Source organism: Saimiri boliviensis, chromosome 17 (assembly GCF_048565385.1).
Source record: "Saimiri boliviensis isolate mSaiBol1 chromosome 17, mSaiBol1.pri, whole genome shotgun sequence".
Taxonomy (NCBI): domain Eukaryota; kingdom Metazoa; phylum Chordata; class Mammalia; order Primates; family Cebidae; genus Saimiri; species Saimiri boliviensis.
The window spans coordinates 22,000,626-22,022,092 of NC_133465.1; the positions used below are offsets into that span (position 1 = coordinate 22,000,626).

General features: G+C 58.1%; 1 protein-coding gene across 1 annotated transcript in view; it reads right to left on the minus strand.

The window, feature by feature from the left end:
- Positions 1-2,851: 2,851 nt before the first annotated feature.
- Positions 2,852-21,467, minus strand: part of RTN4RL1 (reticulon 4 receptor like 1) — a 95,808-nt gene continuing 77,192 nt past the window's right edge. The window contains exon 2 of the mRNA XM_010339972.3: positions 2,852-5,910. Coding sequence (XP_010338274.1) covers positions 4,598-5,910 — 1,313 coding nt within the window. The 3' untranslated portion in view covers positions 2,852-4,597. The remainder of the gene's footprint in view (positions 5,911-21,467) is intronic.

The window sequence follows — 21,467 nt, forward strand, 5'->3', positions numbered from 1 at the left end:
CTCAAAAAAAAAAAAAAAAAAAAAAAAAAAAGACCCTGTCTCAAAAACAAACAGCAAATGAACCCAGAGAAAGGCTGGCTCCCTAGGTCAGCGTAGAGTAGGGCCCAGAAGAGCCAAATCCCTGGCATCCCAGAGGTGGGTCTGCTCATGGACTGGTGGGCCTGCCTGGGGAGCATGGAAAGGGAAATTTGCTGAGTGCTCGGTGGCTCCCGGGAGCCTCCCCAACAAACGCCTTCTCTCTGACCCCATCCCTGCAGCTTGCCCTCCCAGAGGCCTCCCTGGCTCTCCTGCCTCCCCAAACCTGCTCACAGGCTTTCTGGAGCCCATTCACCACGGTGGCAGAGCACTGGTGATTAGCTGGATGATGAGTAAACATTTGCTAAATTGGATTCTTGGCTCTTGGGATGAACAGCCCCAGCAGGAGAGGAGGGGGTGCGGCCAATGGGAGGGGCTCAGGGCTGGCTGATGGTCAGAGCCGGCACAGGCAGAAGCAAAGGGATCTAAGCAGCCTGCTCCGAAGCCAGGAGGGGCTGAGGGCGGCCGGCGCCTGGGAAGCAGGGAGCGCTGGGCCATGGAATGCTTCCCGAGCTTGGAAGCAGCAGGTGTCTGGGAATGGGACTGTGGCCCAGGCAGACTTCCAGTGAGCGCTCCAGCTTGCTGGCACGAGGGGAGGATCTGGCTGAGCACAAGGAGGCAAGTTTCCATCATGAAACCCGCTGTTGAGGAACTGCGGCAAGGGTGCCACGGTCGGAAACCACGTGCCCAAGACAGGCTGGGGGGCGGGTGGGAGGACAACCCCAGGTGGAGAGCCACACAGCCCCTGGAGCAGGATCCCCTGAGCCCCCCAGGCCGGGTGAATCTCCCACGACCTCAGCTCACAGTGGTTTATGGATGCCCCAGACATGTGCTGTTACCACCTCTAACCCTACTCCCCACACTCTTCTTTGGACAGCTCCTCATCCTGTCCACATCCTGACACATTGGAGTGTCACCTCCGCCTGGAAGCCATCTCTGACTGCCCCCACCCAGCTGAGCTCCTCATTTTGGGGGCTGCGGGGTGCTAACAGGAGTGCCAACTCCATACCAATTGCGAATACTTGTTTCTACATCTCAGCTCTGAGCTCCTTGCCACGAGCCATGTCTTCTCACATTTATGTCCCCACAGCCTGGCCAGTGGCTGGACACGGAGGCCCTCGGTCAGCCTTTGTTGAATGAAGCATGCAGAGTCAGCCAAGCTCTGGGGTCAGGGGAGGAGCTTGTGTGGAGAGTCTTAGAGACAACCAGGGCCACCCAGCCCCTCTGACAGGGCCGGCTCTGTCCCCGTCAGTCCACAGTGGAGACCTGTGTGGCAGGAGGAGGGGGAGGGAGAAGAGGTGGGTCCCTCCTGGGGTCCAGGAAAAGTGTTGGCAGAAGATGGCAGGGGAGGGGGGCCTCCACCTCTGGGAGGACCACAGGAATCTGCCTGTCCCTGCCCTGAATGAGACCAGGGGCTGGCTGGGGCTGGCAAATAGAGAAGCCTTTGCTGCGCCCCCGATGTGTCCACTTGCTTTGATGTTTGGGGAGACGGTGTCATCGTCACTGTAGCATGAGCTGCTGGGTGACAAGTAATGTCACCTGCAACAGAGCTGCCTCGATTCCCCCTACCTCTTAGAGGAGAAAGCTGCTAAAAATACCTGGCGTCCTGGGCCCCCACCGCCTTGCCTCTAATAACAGTCAGCAACTAGAGACTGTGCTTGACAGAAGCGGATCATTTATAAAACATTAGCATTTCTCGTACTGACATTCCATTCCATATTACAGGACTTCTTAAGTCTTTTTTTTAAAAAAATGTAATAAAGTGCTTAGACTCGTGATTTTTCCACTGAGGGCCTTGCTGTCTGAGGCTGGAAATGAAATCAACAACATAACATCCTTGGGTTTGAAGGGACAGCCGGGCCCTGGCACCGGCCTGGGTCAGAGCCTGTGGGCCGCAGCGGAGCAACTACAGGCTGACGATTCTTCACTCTGCAGTCACTGGGCTCCCGTTAGTGAACTGTCCAGCCAGGCCTGAAAACACAGCCTCCTCCCTCTATCCGGGGGACCCTCTCCTTTCTCTGAAGCCAGAGAGGCAGGTGCAGTCTCCAAACCCACCCACAGTTGTCCGGGTGGGTCCCTGGTCTCCTAGAAAACCCCGTGGGCGCCAGGAACTGACTGTTCCCCTGCAGCCGCCCGTGTCCCCACCAGCCGCCTGGCCTGTCCGGCCCCCTGAGAATCAGTCACTCAGCAGTTGCTCCTGAGGCTCCCTGGGAGAGCCACAGAGGTACTGCTGAACCAGCGCAACCAGAATGTGGGAATGGAATCATGATCTGTGCGGGCGAAGGAAGCGCCACAAAGCAGGAGCGCTAGGGTGCGCGTGCTTGCGTGGAAACAAGAGGGCTAGGGTGCGCGTGCGTGCGAGGAAACAGCACTAGGGTGCGCGTGCGCGTGTGGAAACAGGAGCGCTAGGGTGCTCGTGCGCGAGTGGAAACAGGAGGGCTAGGGTGCCCGTGCTTGCGTGGAAACAGCACTAGAGTGCCCGTGCGTGTGAAACAGCGCTAGGGTGCGCTTGTCTGCGTGGAAACAAGAGGGCTAGGGTGCGCGTGCGCGCGTGGAAACAGGAGTGCTAGGGTGCGCGTGCACGCGTGGAAACAGGAGCGCTAGGGTGCACGTGCGTGCATGTCCCTGTGAGTCAGTGTACCCCTGCCCACTAAGGCTCCTCCCGCCAACCAATGTGCTGTGTTCCCAGAGCTGGGCCCAGCCAGGCTTGCCCACCCACAGAAGCCCAGGATCTGCCACCTGTCAGGAATGCGGGGCTAGGAAATGAAAAACAGGGTTCTTGTCCAAGATCATTTATTGTTATTGTTATTTTTCTCTTAATTGGATTCGGCATTTCTCACTCCTCACACACATCCTCTCTGGTGGGGGAATTCAGCTTTGTGCAAAGCGCAAAGGAGCTTGTGCCCACCTGGGCCCCTGGCCAGCGGCATGGCCGGCTTTGATCGGAGCGCCTCTTCCCTGTCCGGGTTGCCTGCCCCAGTCCCTGGGTGGTGCCCGTCCCTGCTCCTGACCCCTGAGTCTGGCCTCCCCAGCCTCTGCCTGCACCCTGAGCATCCCCAGGAGGGCTGGGAGGGCTGGGTGCCTGAGATGGTTCATGAAATGCCCTCATCATTTCCCTTCTGCTAAGGACCCCTGATGCCTCCCCCTGCTGCCCTGCGCAGGGCCCTTGCTGGGCCGTCCACTGAAGAACCTCAAGGAAACGTTCAGCAGCTGAGCTGTGCGGGAGGCCTGGGCTCAAGCCCGAGTCTCTTGGCGTGTCCAGACCGTCCCTGGCCAAACGCTAGGCTGCCAACACCGTCCAACCCGCTGGACTAACACTGTGGATGCTGCCTGGCCTGCCGGCTTCCAGATCCAAACGCCCTTCCCTCCCCTCCTGTCTTGCTGGCCCTCAGGGCCTGGCTCCCTGACATCCAACAAGCTGCCTCTCACTTCTCACCCTGAAGCCCACAGCTAGTACAGCAGAGGTGACAGGGTGCTCCAGGGTGGCAGACACGCTTGTGTTGCATATGAAAACAAGGTGATGCTGTAAATATCTAAGAATATTGGTCCCCCAAAGTGACTCTTGCTGCCACCCCTTCCTCACCCTCCCCACTGACACCTTCCCAATCCCTGGCAAGCCAGGCTGGGATTCTAGACAAAAATCCTATCACTTTGTTCTTGCTAGAAATCACCGATACAATCCTTAGCTCAGCAAATTCAGTTTTCTGTATAGTTTATAAACATGGAAAGACATACAGTTAGGTGACGGAGTGGGAGGGAGGACCTGTGCATTTGTGTATATATATGTAGATTGTGAGTATATATAAGTGGACGTAGTTATAAAACTGCACCTTCTGTGAGAACCTCATTGCCCGGGATGAAGTTTGAATTTCAGCCTCTGATGATCTTTCCTTTGGTAATTGGTTCTTGGACCCCAGCAGTTGGGCCTGGGTCTGCCAGGGTTGCCTGAGACATCAGGAAGGAGAGGCGCTGCCCCTAGGGAGGGGCTGAAGGTGGAGTCAGGTAGGATTCAGGGCAGGGTGACTAAGTGGCCTCAGGAAACAGCCAGGATGCCACCTGCTCATGTGTGCCCAGACTGTGGCCGCCCAGCCTCATGGGTGCGCCTCGTTTGTTCCTCTCTGCGTCCTGCTTTCTCCAGGAACCACGGGGCCCTCCAGACCTCTCCAGACAATCAGGATTCCGCAGAGCCCCGCCGCCGCTGTCGGGGGCGATTGTCCCATTGTTGCTAATGAAGGATGCGCTTGGCGTGCCTTTCACCGCCTTACTGGAGTGGACGCTGTCCGTGGGTGCTCTGCGGGGCTGGCGGGGACAGCCGGGTGAGACGTGCCAATCCCCTTCCGCCTAGGGCTGTACACTTTGGGTTTACAATCCACATGGCAGGGTCCAGACAGCAGCCGCGTGAAGACGCCTCCACCGGCCTTTTCCTGAAACCCAGCAGATCTTCCACTAGGAAAAAAAGAAGAAAATAAATTTTGTTTCTTGGTGGACACGTGGCAGTGCTGGGTGCTGACGCCCTGGGCCCTCAGCGGAGAGTGACCGCCAGCCCCAGAATCCAGGCCAGGAGGGACGCCCCCAGGGAATGGCCCGAGGAGGCCTGCTGCACCCCGCTCGGGGCACGGATGGGGGTCCTGCGGGCACACTTGCCCTTCCTCTTGGGCCGGGCGGTGGGCATGATGTCGAAGTCGAGCTTGTGCTGGTAGTCGGGGGCATAGTCTGGCAGCTCGGGGGCGTGCTTCCCGCTGCCCGCCTTAGAGATCTGGTTGCGGTTCCTGTGGCTGGTGCAGTTCTTGCCCGGCTTCCTGTGGCCGGGCCGGGAGCCGGGCAAGTGGCCCTTGCCCCTGGTGGGGGCGTGGGGCAAGTGGTGGCCCTTGCGGGCAGCCCTGTCCGTGGTGGTGAGCGTGTGCGACTTGATCTGGTGCGGGGACGCTGGTCCCGTGCAGTTCCGGAAGTCCTCAGCCCTCAGCAGCTTCAGGTCCTGGCCGTGCCGCCGCACGGGGGACAGGCAGGGGACAGCGGAGCTGGAGCCCCGGAACCGCTGCAGCCACTCCCAGAGGGAGCGCGCTCGGCAGCCGCAGTCCCAGGGGTTGCCGTTGAGACGGAGGAACTCCAGGGCCCCCAGCGGGGCCAGGCACGCGCCCTGCAGCTCCGCCAGGCTGTTGTTGAAGAGGAAGAGCGTGGTCAGCCGGCGCAGGTCGTGGAACGCCCTGTGGTGCACCCACTGCAGCCGGTTCTCGTGCAGCAGCAGCCGGTCCAGGTTCACCAGGCCCCGGAAGGTGCCCGGGCCCAGGCTCCACAGCTTGTTGCCATGGAGAAACAGGTGGCTGAGGTTGACCAGGTCCACGAAGATGTCGTCCTGCAGGTACTCGATGTGGTTGTCCTGCAGGTAGAGGTACTGCAGGCTGTGCAGGCCGCCGAAGACGCCGGCCGGCAGGGCGCTCAGCCCGCACTTGTAGAGGTAGAGGGCGTGGAGCTTGACCAGGCCCTGGAAGGTCTCGGGCGCCAGCGTCCGCAGCTGCCGGTTGTCGCCGAGGTCCAGCTCCTCCAGGTGCACGAGGCCCTCGAAGGTGCCGGGGTGGATGTGGGTGATGTTGTTGGAATAGACCCAGAGCGTGACCATGGCAGGGCTGAGGTGGCCCGGCTGCAGCAGGCTGATGCGGTTGTTCTGCAGGAAGACGCGCTCGCTGTCCACCGGGATGCCCTCCGGGATGGCCGCAAAGTTGTGCGCCTGGCAGCTGACCGTCATGGGCGCCGGGTAGCACACGCAGTCCCGCGGGCAGCCGCCACCCAGGGGCAGCTCCGCAGCCACCAGCAGCAGCAGCATTTCCACACAGCACCCTGGCAGGGAGAGAGAGCACAGCCAGGTCAGGGGCCACACAGGGGCGGGAGGCGGGCACAGTGCAGGGGAGGACTGGCATGGCGCCCTCCTGGGCCCACTGGGGCCACATCTTCACCTTGGCTGAGCTCAGTGAGAGCCTCACCCCTGGCTGGAGCAAGCTCAGGGTCAAGGGTCCAGGTCCAAGCCTGGAAGCCGTCTGGGACGAGAGGCCTTCCCTCCTTGGTGACCCACTTCTTGGGTCTGGGAGGTGAGCCCAGGGTGAAGGCCCTGATCATCCGCACGCTTCCTTAGTTCTACCCCACAGATGCTGAGCCCCAGGCTCACCCACTCCGAATCTGTCACGCTGCGGGGGTGGAGGCCACGACCCAGGGACACCACCATCAGCTTCCCATTCTCCTCCTAGCTGTGTCCCTGGCTGTTGCTATCTGTGCTCATGGAGAGTGGAGGGGCTCTTGCTGTCCTGGGGAATCTATTTATTTATTTTTATTTTTTATTTTATTTGATTGATTTTTTTGAGACAGAGTCTCGCTGTGTCCACCAGGCGCCAGGCCGGAGTGCAGTGGTGCAATCTCAGCTCACTGCAACATCTGACTCCCGGGTTTAAGCAATTCTGCCTCAGCCTCCTGAGTAGCTGGGACTACAGGCATGCGACACCACACCCAGCTAATTTTTGTATTTTTAGTAGAGAAGGGGTTTCACCATGTTGGCCAGGGTGGTCTCGATCTCTTGACCTTGCGATCCACCTGCCTTGGCCTCCCAAAGTGCTAGGATTACAGGTGTGAGCCACCACGCCCGACCTTATTTAATTTTTTTTTTTTTTTTTTTTTTTGAGACGGAGTCTCACTCTGTCACCCAAGCTGGAGTGCAGTGGTGCAGTCTTGGCTCACTGTAACCTCTGCCTCCTGGGTTCAAGTGATTCTCCTGCCTCAGCCTCCGAGTAGCTAGGATCACAGGCGTGCACCACCACGCCTGGCTAATTTTTGTGTTTTTGGTAGAGACAGGGTTTCACCATGTTGGTCAGGATGGTATTGATCTCCTGACCTCAGGTGATCTGCCCCACTCAGCTTCCCAAAGTGTTGAGATGACAGGTGTGAGCCACCGTGCCTGGCCAGAATCTCTTTTTTTTTTTGAGATGGAGTTTCGCTCTTGTTACCCAGGCTGGAGTGCAATGGCTCGATCTCGGCTCACCGCAACCTCCGCCTCCTGGATTCAGGCAATTCTCCTGCCTCAGCCTCCTGAATAGCTGGGATTACAGGCACACGCCACCATGCCCAGCTAATTTTTTGTATTTTTAGTAGAGACGGGGTTTCACCATGTTGACCAGGATGGTCTCGATCTCTTGACCTTGTGATCCACCCGCCTCGGCCTCCCAAAGTGCTGGGATTACAGGCTTGAGCCACCGTGCCCGGCCAGAATCTCTTTATTTAAATCATTCCCAATCACAAGCAGAGCATGCATGCATGGCACCAAAGTTCACCTGAAATAATGTCTCCTTTACAGCGTCTTCCATGTCCTCAAAACATAGAGGCAACACTCCGTCTAAGCCTCAGTTTCCTCATTTCTGAAATATAGACATGGCCGGGCATAGTGGCTGACGCCTGTAATCCCAGAACGTTAGGAGGCCAAGGGGGGCAGATCACTTGAGGTCAGGAGTTCAAAACCAGCCTGGCCAACACGGCGAAATCCTGTCTCTACTAAAAATACAAAAATTAGCCGGGCATGGTGGCATGTGCCTATAATCCCAGCTACTTGGGAAGCTGAGGCACAAGAATCACTTGAACCCTGGAGGCAGAGGTTGCAGTGAGCAGAGATCACACCACTGCACTCCAGCCTGGGTGACAGAGTGAGACTCTGTCTCAAAATAAATAAATAAATGAAATGAAATAAAATACAGACAATAGCGGTTCTCCCTGGCAGAGCTGTGTGGATGCCTTGAGAGGCGCCTGTCTGTGAGGGCCTGGGGGTGACAGCCGCTGTCAGACCGAGGCTGTCCCATCCCGGCCCACCCTCGGGCCCCTCCCCTCTTTCCACTCGCTCCAGCCCCCAGGCTGTGGCTGCAAAACCAGGCCTCGCCTCTACACTGTCCAGAGCGTTTCCTCTGTAGCTTCCCTCTAATTGGGCATTAATTAGGCATTCGTTAATGGATCCTTAAAGTAATTTATTTTCGGATGTGTCCAGCCTGTGGTCGGATAATAGCCCCGCGCTCATTATCGGAGCAGCCTTATTACGGACGACCGTCATTACCTGCCTTTTTCCAGGGTCGCAGCTGCCCCAGGCGGCCAGGCAGGCGCGCCGAGGTTGGGGTGGGGAGCGGGCTCCAGGCTCCAGGCGCCCACCCCGATGGCCAGCCAGCTTTCTCCTTCCTGCCTGGCAGGCCTCCTGCCCCTTTGCTTCTGGCTCCGGCGAGGCCTCGTGGGAGAGTCAGGGCACCCGGGGCAGCCGAGTCGCTACTGCAGCTGCGTCCAAAGCTCGTGGGATGAGAAGCAGCCCCTCCAGCCGATCTGGGGCCAGGCCTGCTCCCACCTCGTGCCACTGCCCGCCCAGGCTCCTGGCCCAGCAGGCCTCGCTGCCACTGTCACCCCTCGTTCCTGGCAGAAACAGCGTCGTAAATAAGTGACAGCTCCCAGCTGTTGGGAGTTACGGGCTCCCAGAGAGTGGCAGCTGCTTCCCGTCCCCCTGTAATCACCCGGCTTCGACCGACCATTTCCGACACATAAAAATCATCGCACATAATTTGTTTTTTTTTTTTGCATAATTGGGCTCGGTTGCGATTTCAGAGCAATTATGACTTCAGTGGTGGCGGCACAGCTTCAAGGACCCTTTCTGGGCCAAGCCAGGCTCTGTGTGGCCCACGTTATACTCCCCAGCCAATGCACAGCCCGCAGGTTGGGCTGAGGCTGCCGCCGCCACCTCAGCCTCAGTTTCCCCTACCATGCGTGGGAGATGATGGCAGTGCCCGCTGTCACCACTTGGAGGCTCAGGTCCGGCCTCTAGCCCCTGCACCTGCCTCCAGCTGCCCAAGGAGCCCCACCCTGCTGAGGGAGGCAGGGGCATGAGGGTGAGAAACCTGGGCTCCAAACCCCGCCTGACTTTGGGAAGCCTGCCTACTCTCTGAAGCCGCCATCCAGAGCTGGGAGGGGGCCCAACTCACACTGGCTGCCCCTTCCACGGGGCTGACACTCCCCTCTGGCTCAGCTCGCACTCCTCACCCCTGCTTGGCCGATACCCTCCAGGAAGGCCGCCTTGCAGGGAGCTTCCTTCCCTGGGAGCAGCCCCACTCTTCTGAGGGAGCCAGGGTGCCCCTCCCAGCTCAAGGGTGTCCCACATGTCAGGGGACAGGGCCACAGCCAGGCCATTCTGCAAAGACAAAGCCATCTCCGTCCCTGAGTCTACAGTGAGAGAGGCCTCGAGGCAGGGGGACGGGTGGTGCATGTCCGGCTCAGCGCTAATCCCATCGACATTTGTGCAGCTTACTGGAGTTTACAAAGTGCTTCCACTCACGCTCCCCTGAGGCTCGGAGCTGCCCCGGGTGAGGGCGTGGGGAGCCCTCACACTCATGGAGGAGGGCTCCCTCCTCCACCCGATGTGTGGCTGTTTCTGTGAGGCCCAGAATGGAGTTCTCTGAAATGACGCCCAGAGAAGCCTGGGCCCATGGAGAGACGTTTCCCGTCACACACAAAGCAGGGGCCTCCAAGGGATGTCAGGGAACGGGGAAACCAGGCAAGGACCCCAGTTGAGGTGAAAAGGCCAAGTCCTGTCCCCCTGTAATCACCTGGGGTGACCCGGGGTGGACTTGGTATCTGTGTGTGCGCCATGGGTGGGAGGGGTCAGAGGGCAGGGGTGAGGTGAGGCAAGGCCCAGGGCAGGAACCGCCCTGCCCAGCCTCTGAGAGGGCCCCTGGCTCGGCGCGGATGTGGCTCACATTCCCTGTCTCAAGGAAGAACAACCCATTGTCTTGGGAGCCCAGGCCGGAGCGACAAGCCACAGGCCCCAGTATAGGCAGCCCCTCCCTCCTGTCCCAATGCCTGAGGATGGTGGAGGGGCAGGTCGGGGGTCTGAACCCCAGGGCATGCTCACCACCTTCAGTAGGCCCAGATGCAGGGACCCAGGCCAGGGAAGCTGCCCTCCCAGGCACCCTGCCCCTCCTTCTGGAGAGTGGGGCATCTCAGCTGAGTGCTTCTACAGACTGGAAGCTGGCCCCATTTCCAAGACCTTGGACCAGCTGCCCCAGCTGGCCATGCCACCTCTGGTACCCTGTGCCACAGCCAGCAGGTGCCCCAGTCTTGAACTGTTCCCTGCTGCGTTTCTCCCAGAGGCTGGCACAGCATTGCATGGCTCCTCCCGTGCCCCTGCGTGCAGCCCTGGGGAGCCCCGACTCACTGATTGCCTGATTAATGTACTAACAATGAGGCCCTCCTTTGCCATGCATTTTAAGATTGCAAATTAGCAGGTATCAGGGTCTCTGTTCAGGAGCCCGGCACCCTGTCCTGGGTGAGGCAGGGGTGGCTGTGCCCAAGGGGGCTGAGGAAAGCGAGGCCGGGCCTCCCCCAAGGCTCCCCCGAGCTTTCCCTGGGGAGTCCCCTGTTCCTCCTGTCCTCCAGGGGCGTGCACTTGGCTGACTGCTCGGCTATCCCCAAACCTTCCGGCCTCCCGCACATCTAAGCTCACCCGCATCTCCACAGCCTCATTCATTCACTTGCGGCCTGAGCCCCGGGTGTCAGGGGTGCCAGTGGGGAGGGCCCAGAATGAGTGGGTAGGGGGGGCAAGGGGGATCCTCATGCTCACTGGCAGACGGGAGTCTCTCTCACAAGAGCAGGCAGGCAGTCTGGCCAGGTGTACAGCCTGCAGTAGACCCCTGGGGGTGGGGGTGGGAAGGGAGGGTGCTCAGGGAAGTCCCCTGCCATCCCTGTGCCACCTGCCAACATTGTTCTGTCACTGCCTGGAGTATGAATCTGGGAACTGGGAGGAGAAGGGTCCCTGCCTCACAGGGTTACCTTAGGATTCCAGCCAGCGCAGAGGCGGCAAGGACAGCTGGATGGTGTTCAGGTCCTTCCTGCAAACCCCACGTCCCTGCTTGCTGGGCAGGGAGTGTGGGGGCAGGGGTGGCCTGAGCGTGGGTAGGCACCCTACCCAGTCCTCTCAGCAGCCCCAATGTGCTGCTGAGGGGCCTTGTGGGGCCAGACTTGCCGGGATGGAGAAGGGAAAGACAGTGGCCACCGCATGGCAAAGGCCCCGCGGTGGGAGGGGGCGCCACCTCCCGCCCGGCTCTGCCGTTCAGGCTCTAAGCACGCAGAGCTTCCAAGGAGGCTGCAGCCTCCGCTCGGCTGAGCTGGGGAAACCCAGAGCCATGGGGGCCAGAGGTCTCCCCTTTGTGACCAGCCCTGGCGGGGCCCTTGCCCCAGGCCCAGGCCAGCCAGCCATTGCTGTGGGGACTCCCCAGCTTCCCAGCCCCTGGAAGCAGGAAGGGACCAACCAAGGCAGATCCAGCCCTAACTGTGCAGCAGAGGCCTCAGGACGGCCCCTGGGACCCGTGTCCTGTCACAGAGGAGGAGACCAGGCTCTTGGGGGAAGCCACCGGCTACGGCATGAGGCTGGCCACAGGGCAGTGAGCAGGCCTCACCCGGCTGACGGCGAGGCGAGGGCTCTGCCCCCAGCGTCACGCTGCTCGGGTGCCAGGGCAGCCTCCATGGAGGGCTGCTTGACCCTCGTAGCCCCAAAGCCTCGAGCTGCTCACCGCAACCTGCCAGCTCTGAAGGGACTGCCGCTCCCTGGGCCGGAGCGGGGATGGCCCAATGGGCTGGCAACCCCGCACCCCCCTGGGCAGGGCCTCGGGGCTCCCTGAGTCTTGGAGACTGCTCAGATCCCTCTGGCTCTGCAGCCCTCCCTCCCTTTCCCCACTTTCCCCAGCCCTGCCAGATGCTCCTCTCCACCCAATCGATGCTAACCCAATGCTGGTCAGATAACAGCCTCAGGCCAGGCCGGCTGCACTTGGGGGCTGCTGGCTCCTTGGGCTACTTGGCCCTGTCCCTCCACGCTGCACCCAAGCACAGGCCACTTCCTGGGCAGCCCATCCTCCCCCTCCCCAGCACCGCCTGGAGTCTGGCTCAGCCCTCGGGACATGGAAGCCAGCCAGGGCACAGCTGGATTTCTGACACCACTCCCTACTGCTGGACGTGGGGTGTGGGCTGTGCAGGAAGGGCACAGGCTCCTCGTTCGTGGCGTAGGGCATTGGAAAGAGTACAAGCTTTGAGCCAGACCTGAGTTTGAATCCTAGCTCCTCCATTTTTTTTTTTTTTTTTGAGACACGGCCTTGCTCTGTCACCAATGCAGGAGTACAGTGGCACAGTCATAGCTTACCACAGCCTCAACCTCCTGGGCTCAGGAGATTCTCCCACCCTAGCCTCCCAGGTGGCTTGAAATACAGGCCCACACCACCATGTCCAGCAAATTTTTAAATTGTTTGTAGAGATGGGATCTCACTGTGTTCTCCAGGCTGGTCTTAAACGCCTGGGCTCAGCCTCCCGAAGTGCTGGGATCACAGGCCTGAGCTACCTTACCCGGCCCCGGGTCCCCAACTTAACCAGCGTGTCCCCATGCTTGTGTGAGCCTCATCTTCCTCACCTGCAAAATGGGGCAGTCATTTAAAGCTCTAGCGTGGCCCTCCTGCCTGCGGACGCCGCATCCCCCTGCCTCCCCCACGTCTCCATCTGTCACACGAAAGCCTCCCAGGCTGAGCGATGCTCGTCCCCCACAAGCCTCCTCCACTCACATATTCTGTGCCTCAGTCACAGGCAGCACCTTCATTCTGGCTTCTCCAGCCAAACACCTCAGAGTCACAATGCATGCCCACTCTCTCTCACCCCACACGAAGCCCCTCAGAAATCCTGTCTGTTCAACTTCAAAATTGGGTTCAGCTTCAAATTCTATATATTTATATATATAAAATATATATAATAATTTTTTTTTCAAGATGGGGTTTCACCATGTTGGTCAGGCTGGTCTTGAACTCCCGACCTCAGGTGATACGCCCATCTTGGCCTCCAAAGTGCTTGGATTACAGGCGTGAGCCACCACACCCGGCCCGTAATTTTTTTTTCTTGATGTCCAGGCCGGAGTGCAGTGGTGTGATCTTGGCTCACTGCAACCTCCACCTCCCGGGTTCAAGCGATTCTCCTGCCTCAGCCTCCCAAGCAGCCAGGATTACAGTCGTGTGCTACCAGGCCCGGCCAATTTTTTGCATTTTCAGTAGAAACAGGGTTTTGCCATGTTAGCCAGGCTAGTCTCGAACTCCTGACCTCAGGTGATCCGCCTGCCTTGACCTCCCAAAGTGCTGGGATTACAGGCAGGAGCCACCACGTCCAACCTTATTTTACATTTTTTGAGACAGAGTCTCGCTCTGTCACCCAGGCTGGAGTGGAGTGACGCAATCTCAGACACAGCTCACTACAACATCTGCCTCCTGGGTTCAAGTGATTCTCCTGACTCAGCCTCCTGAGTAGCTGGGATTACAGGCACGTACCACCACACCTGGGTAATTTTTGTATTCTTAATAGAGACAGGGTTTCACCATGTTGGCCAGGCTGGTCTCAAACACCTGACCTCAGGTGATCTGCCTGCCTCAGCCTCCCAAAGTGCTGGGATTACAGGGGTGAGCCACCAACCCGGCCAACTTCGAAATGTATTTAGCATTTATCCACTTCTCACGGCCACCACCCCAGTCTGGGCAACCATCACCTCTGGCCCAGACTGTGGCAATAGCCTCTAAGTGGTCTCTTTGCCCCACCCCTGCCCCTGTCTCATCTGACGCAGTCACCAGGGAGAGCCAGCAAAGTCTAAGTTAGAATACCATGCGCCTCTGCTCATACCCTCCACGGCTCCCATCTCACTCAGTAAGGTCCCTCCAAGTCTGTCCTGTGGCCCAGAGGCCCCGCTGGACCTGAGCTGCCATCCCCTCCTTCCCTTCCCAGCTGCAGTGGCCTCCCCGGTGCCCGTCCTTCATGCCAGGCAGCTCCACCTCTAGCCTTTTGCTCATGCTGTTCCCTCTGCCTGGAGCGATTCCCAGGGTGTCTGGGGGGCTCCCGCCTTCACCTCACCATTCACGGCTCTGTTCCTACCTCTTCCTCAGGTGCCCCACGTGCCCTGAGGCCCTGACTGAGCAGCAGCCTGTTTTTGTGTGTTTTTTCTTTTTTTGAAACAGAGTCTCACTCTATTGCCCGGGCTGCAGTGCAGTGGTGCGATCTCGGCTCACTGCAACCTCCGCCTCCCAGGTTCAAGCAATTCTCCTGCATCAGCCTCCCGAGTAGCTGGGACTACAGGCACACGCCACCATGCCTGGCTAATTTATGTATTTTTAGTAGAGATGGTGTTTCACCATGTTGGCCAGGTTGGTCTTGAACTCCTGACCTCGTGATCTACTCACCTCAGTCTCCCAAAACGTTGGGATTACAGGTGTGACCTATCACACACCCAAGCGGGCTGTTTTAAACATATCCTTCCCTGATTCCGACCCCACCCACCCCCGTTTTTTTTTTTTTTTTTTTTTTGAGATGCGGTCTCGCTGTGTGACCCAGGCTGGAGTGCAACAGGAAGATCTCAGCTCACTGCAACCTCCACCTTCTGGATTCATGCGATTCTCCTACCTTAGCTTCCCAAGTAGCTGAGACTACAGGTACCTACCACCACACCCGGCTGATTTTGTATTTTTATTTTATTTTTTATTTATTTATTTATTTTTATTTTTATTTTTTAGTTTTTTAGTTTTTTTTTTTTTCTTTTGGTGATTTTGTATTTTTAATAGAGACGGGGGTTTCACCATGTTGGCCAGGCTGGTCTGGAACTCCTGACCTCTGGTGATCCACCTGCCTCAGCCTCCCAAAGTGCTGGGATTGCAGGCATGAGCTGCTGCGCCTGGCCACTTTTTAAATTTTTTTAATAGAGGTGGAGTTTGCCTATGTTAACCAGACTTGTTTCCAAGTCTGTGCTGGGATCACAGGTGTGAGCTGCTGCGCCCGGACACCCTGTTCCACTTGACTCCACAGCTTTCTCCCTCTTCTAAGATGCTACATGATTTGCTGATTTTTCTTTTCTTTCTTTTTTTTTTTCATAGATGGGGTTTCACCATGTTGGCCAGGCTGGTCTTGAACTCTTGACCTCAGGTGATCCACCCACCTCGGCCTCCAAAAGTGGTAGGATTATAGGTGTGAGCCACTGCGCCTGGCCATGGATTTGCTGATTTTTCTTACTGATGTTCTATCTCTTCGAACGGAGTGTTGACTCTGGGAGGGTGGTGGCTTCGTCTGGTTGTTCTCTGCTGTACCCTCAGGTCCCAGGACACTGGCACCCGGCAAGTTCTCAGTCACATGGCTGATGAGGCAAGAACCTTTCTGTGTCAGCAGGGGACTGAGAGATGCTGCTCAGACAGCCGGAGGCCCTGGCTCCTAGTAGGTGCTCGATAAACAGAGGGGTGCTTACCACAATTGAGGAGCCTCAGAGGTGACCACATGGTGAGGAGAGCTCTGTGAAGAACCCAGCACCAGGCCTGCCAGATGCCCATGGCAGGGTGACCAGGACAGGCTTGCCTGGGACAGAGGGGTTCCCAGAATGTGGGACTTTCAGAGCTAAAAGCAAGACAGTCCCAAACCAACCAACCAACCAGCCGGGACAGGTCAGCCACATCCCTGCGCCTCCCTCAGCAAAATCCTCTGAATGCAGGAAGCAGAGGGAACACAGGCAGGCCCGAGGCGTGCGTGTTCTCAGTCACCGGGTGTCAGCTCGTGCCTGCAGCCAGGAGGCCGGCCTGGCCTGGACGGAGCCTGCGCATGGCGTGTGTACCTGTGTGCCGTGTGCGTGTGTGCATGGGGTCTGTGTGCAGCTCTGTGTGAATGTGTGTGTACGCGTGCTTGTGTGTTCGCGTACATGTGCGGGCTCATGTTTTTCTGTGTGTTTGCATGGCTGTGTACATGTCTGTGAATACGCAGGCATTCACATACAAACACATGCCTGTGTTTATAACATGAGACAGTCAGTGGGGTGGCAGCCCGGTCCCCTTCCTCCTGCTTTGTGCCCCCTAAAAGGGGGCAGGGCCCTCTTCGGAGCAGAGACGCCCATCCCGGGCTGTGAGCTGTCCCGTCTTACCTTGGCACTTGCTCTGGCTTTGCCTTCAACTGCCACCCTCCTCCCGCCACGCTGAATTATGTACCCCCTCCAGGTCGCTCCTGCACACCAGGCTCTCTGAGCTGGGAAGTGGATGGCCCCTTATTGGAATAACCTTTCAGCTTTCATCTGCCTCGCTAGCCCCTGGAGCAGGCCTGGCTGGGAATGCCACGCTAATTAGGCTGCCACATTCTTGGGGGGCCTTGTCAGAGCAAGCCCGGCTCCCCGACCCTCTGCCCACCAGGTTTCCTGTCTCCTTGCTCTGAAGGTCTCGCACGGAGTAGGGGCTGGCGGCTGGCACCCTGGCTGCTCGGGACCCGAGTACTGGCCAGGCTGGAGAGCAGCCCTGTGGCGGCACATTTCAGTGGGCTGACCGAGGCTGGGCACTCAGGCCTGAGGTCTGGGAACGAGGGTCACAGCGGCTGGCTTCTTGGGTGCACTCAGTGGGACTCGTGCGCCTGAACTGCTCAGCCAGCGCTGGTTGTACGGGTGGCCCTCCCTAAGCAGTGATGATTGTGTGACTGCTACTGTTACCAGAGGGAGCTGCCCCTACACCCGCTCAGGGCTCTCCCAGCGCCCAGCAGACCCTGGACCCCAGACCCCGGCTTTCCCTCCACCCACCCTGATGCACCCAACCCACTGCAGAAGGACCCGACATGTCAGAGGCTGAGAAGGGGCTTTAGCCCAGGGCTGAGGTCCCTGCCAGGCTGCGGCTGCAGGTGGGGACAGCGCCCTGACCTCTCAGCCCTCACCCCATGCACCCAGCCCACCGTCGCCTGGGCAGTGCTCCACAGGAAGCCCAGAGCCCATGGCCTCTACCTCCCCCTCCTGTGGCCCTTGCATTCCAGGGCTCACAAAATGTGTCCTGTTACGCAAATTTGCTCCCTGGTCCCAGAACCTGAGTTGTGGCAGCGCAGACTCCTGGGCTGAAGGTTGAGGGCTTTTGAGAACTCGCCCTTCCGGGAAGTTTTGGTGAAAGCTCTGGGGCCAGGGCTTGGCACCCTGTGGAGACAACTGCCCCTCCCCCAAAGCTACAGCAAACTGTGGACCACCCACTGCCAGACAGGCCCACCCCATCCCAAGGGATCTCGTAGGTGTGTTTAGTGCGGCGGGGCTACCTCTGTGGGGGCGGGCCTGGCTGGAACTGCCTTGCTAATTAGGCTGCCACATTCTCAGGGGCCTTGTCAGAGCACCCCCCAGCTCCCCTACCCTTGGGCTGGTTCAAGACCAGGCTGGCCAACATGCTGGAGCCCCGTCTCTACTGAAAATACAAAACTTAGCTGGGCTAGAGGCGGGCGTCTGTAATCCCAGCTACTCGGGAAGCTCAGATGGGAGAATTATCTGAACCTGGGAGGCGGAGGCTGCACCCCCAGGGGCAAATGTCTGTTTGTGATGCCTGCCCGGGGGTCCAGGAGGGGCGTGAGGGGGAGGGAGTGGGTGGAGACCTACTGTTCTTGAAGGCCCTGGTGCTGGGCAGGCCAAGGTGCCCACAGCACAAAGCAGGACCTGGGAGCCAGGCTTCGAAAGGCAGGTGCAGAATCCCCTGCCAGCGACCCTTGTTCCCATCCCTGAAAGCCGCCCCTTCCCTGCTGTGAGTGAAAGCTGCTCAAAACCGGCATCTAGAGCTCTGGGTACAGCCCAGACCCTACCTATCACCCGGTTCGGAATCTGTCCCCACGCCTTATTCATCCAGAGTGACTGAACTCTGGGCTTCCTTCCACAACAGCAGGAGGCTCGGCGCCTTCCCTCCTGGGCCCGACAGTCTCCTGGAAGTGAAGTTGAACCCAAGGAACTAGACAAGCCCCAAATGACGGATCGTGGTAAGTGGGGGGGACAAAAAAACAGCGTTTAGAGAGAGACAAAGGAAGGGACCTAGCTTAGCTGTGTGCCTCGGAGGGCTTCCCTCCCTGGGTGACATCTGGATTGAAACCTCAAACAGAAGCTGGAGCTGAGGAGCAGCGTTCCAGGCGGAGGAAGCGGCAGGTGCAAAGGCCGTGGGGCAGGACTGAGCTTGGCCTGGACGAGGGCAGGGGGGCAGGACACGAGGTCGGAACAGGGAAAGCCGGGCCTTGTACGGCCTTAAACAACACGGGAAAGGGTTTGGAGCTAGTTCTGGGTGTGACGAGAAGCCACTGATGAGCCTGGGACAGGGGTGACAGGGCTGGATTTGGATTTGGGAGGGTGAGTTGACGGGGAGTGGGGAGCCAGGACTGTGGCTGTGAGAGACCTCAGGGGCCTGAAGAGGGCAGGGGCTGTGGAGACAGACAGTGGCAGAGGGACTGACGAGTGCTGCGATAGGGACGGACAGGACACGCAGACGGATTGGGGCGAGGGGGCGACGGGGCCACAGGCGGCTTCCCAATCCTATTCCAGATGGCAGAGAGGATGCGGGCATCACTATGAGACCGGAGGAGTGAAACAGGAAAGCAGGCCCAGGGGTATCCAGGGGCACGGCTGAGGACGCGGAACATCCAAGAAGCCGTAGAGCGATGTTTAGCTGGATGCACGACACTGGCGCCCAGAGGTCGGCCTTACACTCGGCAGCTGTTGGCACAGAGAGGGTGTGGAAATCTGTGGGAATGAGGCTGGCACAGTGGCTGATGCCTGTCATCCCAGCACTTTGGGAGGCCAAGGCAGGTGGATCGCTTGAGATTAGGAGTTTGAGACCAGCCTGGCCAACATGGTAAAACCCTATCTCTACTAAAAATACAAAAATTAGCCAAGTGCGGTGGAGGGTGCCTGCAGTCCCAGCTACTTGGGAGGCTCAGGCAGGAGAATCGCTTGAACCAGGGAGGCAGACATTGCCCTGAGCTGAGATCACGCCACTGCGCTCCAGCCTGGGCAACTCCATCTGAAAAAAAAAAAAAAAAAAGTTTCCAGCCAGGCGCGGTGGCTCACGCCTGCAATATCAGCACTTTGGGACGCTAAGGCGGGTGGGTCACAAGGTCAAGAGATCGAAACCATCCTGGTCAACTTGGTGAAACCCATCTCTACTAAAAATACAAAAATTAGCTGGGTGTGGTGGAGGGTGCTTGTAACCTCAGCTACGCGGGAGGCTGAGGCACAAGAATCGCTTGAACCCGGGAGGCAGAGGTTGCAGTGAGCCAAGATCCTGCCACTGCACTCCAGCCTAGACAGAGTGAGACACAGTCTCACTACTTGGCCATACAGTGAGTTTCTCTCTTTCTCTCTCTCTCTCTCTCTCTCTCTCTCTCTCTCTCTCTCTGTGTGTGTGTGTGTGTATGTGTGTGTGAAAGTAAGTATGTAAAGAAAGTAAAAGAATTAAAGAATGATTACTTCATAGGCAGAGCAACCTCTATTAAAAAAATTAAAATTAAACTATATATTAAAAAAGAGTAAACATGCAGGATTGAGGCTTTTGGCAACACACCACTTTTGGGAAGAGGAAAGGCGGAGTCGGCCGAGGAGAAGGAACAGCCAGGAAGGTGAGAGGAAACCCGGAAAGCGCGGCATCACCGAAGCCACAAGTGTTTCAGGAATGATTTCAGAGGCCGAGGCGGGTGGATCACGAGGTCAAGAGATCGAGACCATCCTGGCAAACATGGTGAAACCCTATCTCTACCAAAAACACAAAAATTAGCTGGGCATGGTGGTACGCACCTATGATCCCAGCTACTAGGGAGGTGGAGGTTGCAGTGAGCCAAGATTACACCACTGCATTCCAGCCTGGGGGTTACAGTGAGATTCCATCTAAAAAAACAGAAGGGAGGTAACACCTGTGATGAGGGCTGCCATCATCATAGATACCCATGAGGGCAGAGAAGCACCCTATTGATTCGGCGACTTGGAGGCAACTGGAAGGGTCTTTTCTGTTGGAAAGGCAGAGGCAGAAGGCATATGGAGTGGAACGAAGATTGAATAGGAGTGAGGAGTGGGAGCAGGACAGGCTGCGATGTGCGGAGATGGTGAGGGAGCCACCATCCTGACAGCTCAGGGACAGCAGGATGGCTGAGGGACAGCAAGACGGCTGAGGGACAGCAGGATGGCTCAGGGACAGCAGGACGCCTGAGGGACAGCAGGACAGCTGAGGGACAGCAGGACGGCTGAGGCTTTGCTCCAGGACCCGGGCCGAGAGAACATCCTCTACCCAGAAGGTGGCTGGTCTCCGTGCAGAAGGAAAGGAGATGTGAACAAAGCCCCTGCACTTTTGTTTCAAGTGACACGTCTCTCCTGTTCACATTTCACTGGTCAAAGTGAGTCACAGGCCCCAGCTGCCATCATGGATGAAACCCCCAGGGGAGTCTGGAGACTCGTGAATATCTGTGGGCACCCAGAGACCACACTACAGGACACTTTGCCATGGGGGGCGGTGGAGAAACGGGGCAGGACCTGGAGGGCCATGGGTCAAGCGAGGTTGGTTTTTTCCTTTTTGAGATAGAGTCTCACTCTGTCGCCCAGGCCGGAGTGCAGTGGCGAAATCTCAGCTCACTACAACCTCCACCTCCTAGGTATTCTCCTGTCTCGGCCTCCCTCGTAGCTGGGACCACAGGTGCCCACCACCATGCCCGGCTAATTTTTGTATTTTTAGTAGAGACAGTGTTTCACCACGTTGGCCAGGCTGGTCTCAAACTCCCGACCTCAGGTGATCTGGCCTCAGTTTCTCTCTCCTCCTGAGTCATGCTGTCAGCACACCAACAGCCTCTAGTTTATTCTGTCTTGGTGGCTCACGCCTGTAATCCTAGCAGTTTGGGAGGCCGAGTCTGAGGAGAAAGAGGACAGGATGGCACAGGCCTTCCCTGTCATGGGTAATACCCTAGTCACATGGGAGACGGGCGGAGGGCGCCTCTTGGCGGCAGGGATGGGGGCGGTGGAGTATTTCAAGTGAAACCAGTCAGCCCACCGCTGTGGCTTGCTCCGGTGATATCAGCAGCTCGGTACAGTGGGAGGCGGAGAAGCATTCACCCAGGGCTGGGTTTTCCAGTGAGTACTGCAGTCAAGGAAGGGCGAGGAAGTTGAAGGTGTTTGCAAACACGCGTTTCTAACGCCCACCGAACCCAGCCTCTGCTGGGCTGCTGGGGCTGTGCGACGCCCTCCAGTGAAGCCTGACCACAAACACCCAGTTCCTGGTCTCTACAAGCAGACCAGCTTTTCCCATGCCCACTGGACAGGATGCCATGGCCACTGGTGGCTCTTTGTGGCCACTCAGCCACCAAACTCTTTCTCTGTTTGAGAGTTCTCCATTTATGTAAATGAGCTATTCCCTCCAAGTCGGAGCTGCCAGGAACACGAACTCACTTCCCCAGCCTCGAAGGACCCCAGCCGGGCTCTGCCCCTCAGCACACCTACCCCAGACTCAACTAGCAAATAACCGGGAACAGGCAGGATCCATGGTGGTGGCAGAGCAGCGGGGACTGGTGACTGGGCGGGAACATTGGAGGTGCAG